General features: G+C 56.7%; 1 protein-coding gene across 1 annotated transcript; it reads right to left on the bottom strand.

Moving 5' to 3' along the window:
• Window positions 1–1,953: 1,953 nt before the first annotated feature.
• Arhgdia (Rho GDP dissociation inhibitor alpha) lies at window positions 1,954–4,797 on the bottom strand. Its single transcript, XM_046463304.2, has 6 exons — window positions 4,650–4,797; window positions 3,270–3,487; window positions 3,012–3,095; window positions 2,714–2,790; window positions 2,574–2,637; window positions 1,954–2,310 (listed from the first exon to the last, which is right to left on the bottom strand). Exons 2-6 carry the CDS (start codon window positions 3,457–3,459, stop codon window positions 2,111–2,113), a joined length of 615 nt encoding a protein of 204 aa, XP_046319260.1. The 5' UTR covers window positions 3,460–3,487; window positions 4,650–4,797; the 3' UTR covers window positions 1,954–2,110.
• Between the last annotated feature and the right edge of the window lie 4,331 nt (window positions 4,798–9,128).

The following is a 9,128-nucleotide window of genomic DNA, read 5'->3' as shown; positions in this document are numbered from 1 at the left end:
TCAATTCAGCTGGACCAGAACCCATTCTGAGACTGGGTAAGGTCTTTCCTGGTCTGGCTGGCCAACTCCTACAGTTCCCTGCTGTTGGTAGGCCATCCTGCTGAGGGCCAGCTCCAGGTCAGTTCTGGTTCTCACATGAACCTAGCAAGGATGACCAAGGTGGCTAGCAGCCTGAGGTGGGTCTCAGTGGGCATCTCCTGGACTAACTGGCAACAAGCTCCTGCCAAGGATCCCTGACTGCTCAGCACCAACACTTATATGGGTCCACGGAGGCAGGGTCAGATGGCTTTGTGGCAGCAGCTGCCTAAGCTAAGAATCCGCCTCTCTTGAGCAGCACAGACACAGAGGACAGGTTTCAAAGCTGGCATCAGGCCAAGGGGAGTTTCTGGAGTGATTCCTGTCACTGGTGGTTGGTCTAACCCTATCTGTCCAGGACAGGTGCATGGAATGAGATCACTGCAGGTGGGAAGCTCCCAATCTGCAGCCTGTTAACCTTCAGGGTATCCCAGCAGCTCTCCTGCTGTGTGGTGGTCCCCTCAATCCCATGTAGGTCATTGGCCCTTCCATCTCAGAGGACCCTGACTACAATGGGGGACTGCCATCCTGCACCAGCCTCAGCCTCTCACCAACATCTGGCAGCCCCACACAGGGTCTCTCTGGGGTTCTTGTGTTCCCCCCCTTCAGCAGAACTGAACATTTCCTGAGATGCCTGGGCTGTGCCATGTGAGCAACACATGGGGCCTCAGTGGATAATGGAGGGGAAGCTACCACTATGTTAGCAAAATGCATGGTGGGCTACCCACCACTCGGCTTTCTTAGAGGTTCTGGATTTATGGCGCTTGGGTGATATGATAGAAGGGGAATTCTGTGTTTCTCACTAGAGTTAGCTGTATCCCCACAGGGTTGGGAGTGGTGGACCTCAACCCCTAACAAGGGATTGTGACCCGAGGGGCCTCTGCTTTACCTCCCTGCTAGGATCACAAAATTTCCGCAACCCCAAGCAGCAAATCCAGTCTCCTTCAAGGGTGTTTATTTCCCGGTCGGAAGAGAAGCAGGGGAGGCTCCTCTGCCTGTCGAAGCCTGGGCCTGGCAGACACCACACGGGGACAGGGAGGGGAGGCACAGGAGACAGCTCCCAACAGTTGTGTGTGCTTGGTCCCGCTTTTGTCCTGGCTGGGTCCAAGGAGGGCCTGCCCAGGATGGTGGCACTGAGAGCCGGGGCAGAGGCAGCAGGCAAGCCAGCCCAGAGGACGGCACAAATGGAGGCAATAAATACTGACAGGCCAGGCACAAGGTTCCAGGCCACAGGGCCCAGGTGGGACAAGTAAGGCTCTGCCGCTGGCTTTATCCCTCAAGGGCTCTGAGCAGTGCCTCCTGGGTCAGAGAAGGCAGAGGTGTGAGCATACCTGCCTCCCAGATGGGGCTGGAGGCATGGAGTTTGGCAATTTGGCCCTCCCCAAACTGCTGGCATCACCTCAAACCCTAGTCCAGAGAGGGGAAGGGGCTTCCTAGGCCCTGGCAGGCTGGGCAGCAGCACACCCCAGGCCTCCCTGGGTCACCAAGATCACAAACAGGGCAGGGACAGGGGAGACCACATGCTCATGCAGACAGGGGGAGTTAAGAGTTAGTGAAGGCCCCCCAATACACGTTCCACATGTTAAGGCATCATGGTTAGACGGTGACTGACAGCAATGGATGAAGTGGCCAGGGAGTGGTGGGGCAGAGGCCAGCTGGCAGGGGCTTGCACTATGTACCCCAGTTCAACTGGGCAGAGACAAAGTGGGCTGAGCACCTGGACAGTGCTCCACTCCCTAAAAGCCAGAATCTGGGGTAGGACAGGCAGAAAGAACCTGGCAAGACACAGAGGGGGCAGTGGCCTGGGCTGGATGCCCCCCCACCCCTGCACAGGCAGAAGCAGCAACATGACACTAGAGACCACAAGGGCCTGCAGGCGGGAGGGTGGGAGAGGGAGGGTTGAGGAGCTTCCTGTGGGCCAGGTGGGATGGTGGCAGGGAAGGGGCCCTGTCAGCACTTTGGTTTGGGATGGGGAGGGGAGTGGGGTGGGACATGTCCGTCTGTCCGTCTGCCCTGCCTGCCTCCTGGCAGGGGCTCAGTCCTTCCACTCCTTTTTAATGGTGAGATTCCACTCCCACGACAGATGGTCAGTCTTGTCGTCATCTGTAAAGCGGGACTTGATGTTGTAACTGCCCCGAGCCAGCATGCCCTTGGGTGCTTCCTCCATGGGCGTCAGGAACTCATACTCCTCTGCCCTGGGTCCATAGCTCCCCACCATGTAGTCAGTTTTGTCAACTGCAGAACACAAGAAAGGGTACGGTCACCAGTGCCAATGGCCCTCTGGGGAAGACCACAGCTGCCCGCTCTTACATGCCCCGCCAAGTCTTGGGGATTGATCCCAGAGGCACTGAGCTACACCCCCAGATCTTTTTAAAATATTCTGAGGCAGGGTCTTGCTAAGTTTCTGAGGCTGGCCTCAAACTTGTGATCCTCCTGCTCTTGCCTCCTGAGTTACCAAGATTACAGCTGAGCACCACCACACCTGGCCCCTTACTCACTCTTGACACCTTTCCTGTATGTGTGCTGGATGTACTTCATGCCTGACACGATCTCTCTGTTCACCTGTAGGAACCCAGGGCGAGGTCAGCCAGGTTCTCCAGCCATACTCCCCCAGTGCCTCCCCAAGTCCTGGCCTTACCCTGAAGGAAATTTTTATCCGATATTCCACACCCTCCTTCAGCACAAAGGACTGCTTCTTGAAACTCTCCAGATCACCTGTGTTGGGGAAGAGGCTCAGCCGACTGTCCAGCTCCCTCACTCCCACCCCCTCCCATCTCCTCCCCCCAACACAAAGCAGAACCTCCAGTAGCACCTCGCTGCACTTCCTGCATGCCCCACCAGAGGGCCCCTGTGCTACAGGAAATTATTTTTAGGGGCAGCAGCAGGGTGCCAGCCAGCCCCACCCAGGGACCTCAGTGTCCCCTTCCCCCTCTCACCTGTCAGGTCCAGCTCCAGGGGGCCTGGCGCAGTGCTACACACCAGGGTCAGGCGAGTCACGATGACGTTGGGGACGTTGGGGTCTGGGGAAAGACAGCAAGTTGGAGCCCCACTCCCACCCACTAGGTCTTTCTCCTTCAGCAGATAGGCAGGCAGTGGAGTGGAGCAGAGGCTTAAGCAGAGTGACAGGTGTCCTTGCAGGAGAGCTGCTGCTCTGATGGGCCCCCACTCTGTCCCTACTCCAAGGGGCTACTCACCAGCAGAGACAGCCACGCGGCCCAGCAGGGCTTCCTTGTACTTGCGCAGGCTCTCATCATCCTTGTCCAGCTCCTGGATCTCCTGGATGCTCTTCTGGGCCGGGGGTTTGTAGTTCACTGAGTGTTCGTCTTCCTCATTCTCAGCTGCAATCTGGGCCAGCTGCTCGGCTGTGGGTTCCTGTTCTGCCATGCTCACCTCTAGCTTGGGTATGGGACACCTGTGGGTAGGCAGGATTATGACAGCCTGGACAGTACCAGGCCTCAGAGTGCAGGAAGCAGGACAAGGGGTGGCTGGTGAGTCTGAATAGCAGGGGCTGCTCCCTCAGACTCACCAGCCACCTGCCCCTCCGGCTCAGGGGGGCATTCTGAAAGGACCCCACCCCAAGCAGGAGACTAAATGGGAACGCAGCCTGCTCCTCGGGGAGATAAAGGCACATCTTTCCTTCCCCAGCAGAGGCACAGACCCCAGACCCAACTGGAGGGCCAACACTAAACCCCTACTGTCTGCTATGCCTCTAAGTTCCAGGCCCTCACCCAAGGGATCCCTACTGAGCCCTGGGGCTGAGAGCCCCGAAGAGGGAAGCTCCCTGTCGGAGCCACGTGCAGGCAAACATGTGCTGTGCTACAGCTCGGATGTCCGGGACCTCCGGACCTCACAGGCCCCAAAGAGGCACGAGGTCGTCACCATTCCTGGCTACAACTTGGGACTGCTGCAGGATCAGTCTTCTCAGGACCCTCGGACAAGTGGAGCAGCCGCCTAGGGCGGTGCCAACCAAGCAGCGACAGCGCTGTCGCAGACGAGCCTCCTTCGGCCTGGGCACCGATCAGCCCCCAGGGGCTCTAAGAACACCCGGAATCCCACTCGGCAATCTCCGAGGGGGTACGGAGGGGTCGGGGCGCAGCGCCTCCCTCCTCGGGCCCAGGGAGGGGCCTAAACGCGGTAATATAGGGCCGTCGGGACTCGCGAGGCGGGGGTGGCCCGTGAGCCCATCCACGCCACCGCTTCCCGCAAGCACGCCGCCGGACGCCGCCCGAACGTGGCCGCAGGCGATAGCATCCCTGGGCGCGGCCCGCGCTTCCGCAGGGCCTGCAATCCGGGCGGGGCGGGGCGGGGCGCGGCCTGGCGTCGGGAGCAGGCGGCGGGCGCCCACCCCGGAGGCCCGGCGTGCAGCCCTGGGGGCGCCCCTACCCCAGCCTCCGCGCCGCGGCCCGAAGAGAGGCGCCCGCACAGGCGGGGCCTGCGCAGCGCCCCCGGCCCGCCCCGCCCGCCGGGAGGCCGCCGCCGCCGCATTGCCGCCGCCCGCGAGACCCTGCGCGGGCCAGGCGGCGGCACAAAGGCAGCCCCTCCCCTCGCCGCGCCGCGCGCCGCCGGCCACTCACCGGAGGCTCGACCGCCGCGCTAGCACTCCCTCCCGCAGCAAATGACGAACGTCGTCGGCCGCCCGCCGCCCGGACGGCTACTTCCGGGGTCACGCGACTTCCGCTCCCGCGGGCGGGGCCGGCGCGCGTGCGCAGAAGGCTGTGCGCCCGCCATCTTGCGTTGGCTTCGCCGTCGCGTCTCGCGTGGGCGGTGTCGGTTGAGAGCAGCACTTTCCCGCCCTGCCCGGGTAGCCTCGAATGGGCGCGACCCTGCGCTCAGGGCCCGCATCCTCGGCCCGTTCTGTACCGTGGCTGCGGTGCCCGCGACTCTGTCCCTTTGTCCCACGCCCACCTAGGGTCAGCTGGAGGGAGTTGGGCCCTCCCTTTGTAGGTGCCGGCTTGAACTCGGGCCCCCCGTCACGGAGCCGCACCCCAGCCCTGTTGGTGTGATGGCAGAGTCGGCCTCGGTGAGCTGCCTGGCCTCCGCCTCCGGGCCGCGGGGATGGCCGGCGTGGCCCCGCGTCGGGGTTCGGCCCCCTGGAGGCCGCGCAGCACCTCTGGGCTCGGGTCTCCCAGCGGCCCCCGGCCTGCTTGACGCCCACGCCTAGCGGCCCCGAGCGGCCACAGCGCGCGACTGCGTGTTCTGCCCGGAAAGGACACTGGCGCCGGTGGCCTCGCTTTCCGCCCCGACGTCGGGTGCGCGGCTGCCGCTTCCCGGCCAGGTGCCGTGGAGCCGCCGCCCAGAGCCTCTGCGCGCGTCGGTCCCTCAGGGCGGCCTGTGGGCGCCCCGTCGCCGGGTCCCCGACCTCGGCCTTCGCTGTCCACCTGTGAATGTCAGCAGTGTTGTTTTTTGAGGCGCGGGTTCGGGGATGGAGCTCGGGGCCACTCAGCCTCAGAGCTCCATCCCCGGGACGGGGTCTCCCTGAGTTGCTGAGGCTGGCTTTGGACTGGCGATCCTCCTGCCTCAGCCTGCATTTTTATTCCTAATGAGAAGGGCCCTCGCCGATCTTCGCCTGCTTCAGGTGTCTGCTGCTCTGTGACAAACCATTCCAAATAGCGGGGACTCTGGTGTTTCGTTTTTTAGTACTTGAGTACGTTACCGCTGAGATACACCCCAGCCCTTTAAATTTTTCTCTATTTTTTAGTTATCAGTAGATGTTTGTTTATACGCAGCGCTGAGAGCCCAGCCCAGCGCCCGGCACATGCTAGGCAAGTGCTCTACTGCTCAGCCCCAGCCCACCCCAGCCTTTTCTTTTTTTTAATTTATTTTTTAGTTTTCAGTGGACACAACATCTTTATTTGCCCGCAGTCTGGCTGGGCACCAAATCCGGAGGTCAGGAGCCATTTGTAGGTTCAAACAGGATCCACTGGCACTCCACGCAGACTCCCGGGGAACTCTGAGCTCTCTCCGGGCTCAGGAGGAGCCGCCCTATTGCCGACTTCAGGGGTCTTTATACAACTGAATACACAGCCCGTTTCCATCCAGCATCCTCCAGTCACAGCAATTATACACAGCTTAACTTAATTATCGTCATCTTAATGGCTCGCTGGCGTCACCTCTCAACCACTCCTTCTGGCAATGCCAGGCGCCATCCTGACTCGGCTGTGGCTCTCAACATTTGTTTTATGTGGTGTTGAGGGTCCAACCCAGCGCCCTGCGCATGCCAGGCGAGCAGCCACCGCTTGAGCCATATCCCCAGCACCCCCAGCCCTTTTAAAAAAAAAATTATTTTGAGGCAGGGTCTCTCTAAGTTGCCTAGGCTGGCCTCACCTGGGATCTGCTTGCCTCTGCCCCGAAGTAGCTGGGGTTACACACGTGTGCCACTATGCCCAGTTGGAGTTTTTTACATAACAGGTACCTGGTTTAGCGATCAAAAATATTTACAAAAATCTTAAATGTCTGGTCAATATTTCCTTGGTTGTATTGTGAATCTTTTTCTACTTTTTCTTTTCCCTTCTTTCTTTGGTACTGGAGATTGAACCCATGGGAAATGTACCACTGAGCTACATTCCTAGTCTTTTTTTTTTTTTTTTTTTTTTTTGAGACAGGCTAAATTGCCCAGGCTGGCCTTCAACTTGCAATCTTCCTGCCTCAGCCTTCCAAATAGCTCAGATTTAGCTTGTGTGCCACACACTATTTCTTTCTTGTTTATTTTTAGTTCATTTGTTTTTTTTTATTTTTGTAGTTGTAAATGGACAGAATGCCTTTATTTTGTTTACCTTTATGTGGTGCTGAGGATCAAACCCCATGCCTCTCACATGCCACTAGGCAAGCGCTCCACCACTGAGACACAGCTTCATTTGTTGTTTTTCAGGCTCTTTTTTTCTTCTTGGAACTGGAATTAAACCCATGGGTGGTCTACCACTGAGTCACTTCCCCGGCCCCCACCCCCTTTTATACTTTTATTTATTTTTAAAGAAATTTTTGTAGTTGTGGCTCAGCGGTAGAGCACTTGCCTAGCATGTGCAAGGTGCTGGGTTCGATCCTCAGCATTACATAAAAATAAATGAAGGTATTGTGATACCAACTACAACTAAAAAAAAAAAAATTGTAGTTGTAGATACAATGCCTTTATTTGTTTATTTTTATGTGGTGCTGAGAATCAAACCCAGTGTCTAACACATGCTAGGCAAGCACTACAGCCCCAGCCCCTTTATTTATTTTTATGGGGTGCTGAGGATGGAACCCAGTGCTCCTCATGTGTTAGGCAGATGCTCTGCCACTGAGCTACTGCCCCAGGCCTTCCCTGCCTCCAACCCTTTTTATTTTGAATCTGGCTAAATTGCTCAGGGTCTTGCTAAATCGCTGAGGCTGCCCTTGAACTTGCCTCCTGAGCTGCTGGGATTACAGGTGTGCACCATCATGCTGGCCTGTGTTGGGGATTGAACCCAGTGCCTCATGCATGCCAGGCAAGCGGTTACCACTGAGCCACAACCCCAGCCCAGAATTTCTAAGATTCTAGGGCTGGGGATTTAGCTTAGTGGTAGAACACTTGCATACACAAAACCCTGGATCTGATCCCCAGCGCTGAGAGCCATACAGAACTGCAGTGCAGTGGGCTGCGATGTCTCCTGATGAGGCTCAGTCCTGTCTTGCTGAACAGGACCGGAGACTGAGCAGTTTACAGACAACAGACATTTACTTAATTCTCCAGGATCTGCAGGCTGGAAGTGGAGATCAGGCACTGGCAGGTTTGGTGTCTGGTACAGACTGCTTCCTTCCCCAAGGCAAGGATTCGCTTTCTCCCAAAGGCCCCACCTAGAAGTACTGCCACCTGGGGAGCTGTGAATCCAACACTCGAGTTCTGGGAGGACAGGTTCCAAGCACTAAGGCCCCCTTTTGCTCCTCCTAATGTGAGAGGATCAGTCTGCTGGCGGTGTCTGCAGCCTTGAGTTGAGACCCTCACTTGGCATGGTGTTTCCTTGTAAGGGGGGTCGCTGGTTTTGAAGAAGGGAGAGAGATTGAGTGCAGAAAACAGGAGCTGCTACTCTCAACCAGGCAGTGGGGTTCACACCACACCTGGGCATGTCTGGTTGGCTCAGTGATGTCCTCCTTCTGGGATGCATCCTGAGGGAATGGCCTTGGAGGAAAAGAACGGTTTCATCAAGAATGTTTACTGCAACTTGCAATCTTTCTGCCTCAGCCTTCCAAATAGCTCAGATCTAGGGCTAGGGATGTGGCTCAGTGGTAGAGCACTTGCCTCGCAGGTGCGAGGCACTGGGTTCAAGCCTCAGCATCACATAAAAAATAAAGATATTGTGTGTCCATCTACAACTAAAAAAATATTTAAAAAAAGAATGTTTACTGCAGTATTTTTGTTTTGCTACCCTAGGGTTGAGGAGGTTTCTTCACAGGCAGAGACCTCTGTTCCACAGAAAACTGTGATAGCAGTGGTGGCCCATGCCTGTAATCTCAGCAGCTTGGGAGGCTGAGGCAGGAGGATCACAAGTACAAAGCCAGCCTCAGCAACTGAGACCCTGTCTCAAAAAATAAAAGGTGCTAGGGGTGTGTTGGGCTGGGGATGTGGTTCAGTGGTTAAGCAGCACTGGGTTCAATTCCTAGTGCAAAAAAAAAAAAAGGACAAGTCAGGTTTTAGCAAAGAGTTTTACTACCAAGTGAAAGATGAGATGGGCATGGTGGTACACACTTGTTATCCCAGTGACCCTGGAGGTTGAGACAGAAAGGTGGCAAGTTTGAAGTCAGCCTGGGCAAAATAAAAAGGGCTGGGATGTAGCTCAGTGGTAAAGTACCCCTGGGTTCAATCCCCAGTACTGTACAAACATAAAAAGAAACATTCTCAGAGCAGAATGTGTGTTATCTGGAGAGTAAGAAGCATTATGGGGAACTAGAGATTTTCTTTTATTTACCTATTTGTGGCATCGAGGATCAAACCCAGAACCTTGGGCACACTAGGTAAGTCCACCACCTCATTTTTGTATAAAAAATGTTAAAAACAAGGGGGCTGGGGCTGGGGATGTGGCTCAAGCGGCGGCGCGCTC

This window comes from Marmota monax, unplaced genomic scaffold (genome assembly GCF_021218885.2).
Source record: "Marmota monax isolate L192 unplaced genomic scaffold, Marmota_monax_Labrador192_F-V1.1 WCK01_AAM20220418_F8-fsc00220, whole genome shotgun sequence".
Taxonomy (NCBI): Eukaryota; Metazoa; Chordata; class Mammalia; order Rodentia; family Sciuridae; genus Marmota; species Marmota monax.
This window is presented reverse-complemented; position numbering and strand designations above follow the sequence as displayed.

Bases quoted from the DNA above. Each gene is read 5' to 3' on its own strand.
- Arhgdia (XM_046463304.2), bottom strand. From the start codon at position 3,459: ATGGCAGAACAGGAACCCACAGCCGAGCAGCTGGCCCAGATTGCAGCT. The intron at 2,791-3,011 runs GTGAGAGGGGGA...TCCCCAACACAG, and splicing joins CCTGGAGCTGGACCTGACAG to GTGATCTGGAGAGTTTCAAG. The intron at 2,311-2,573 runs GTGAGTAAGGGG...TGTGTTCTGCAG, and splicing joins ATACAGGAAAGGTGTCAAGA to TTGACAAAACTGACTACATG.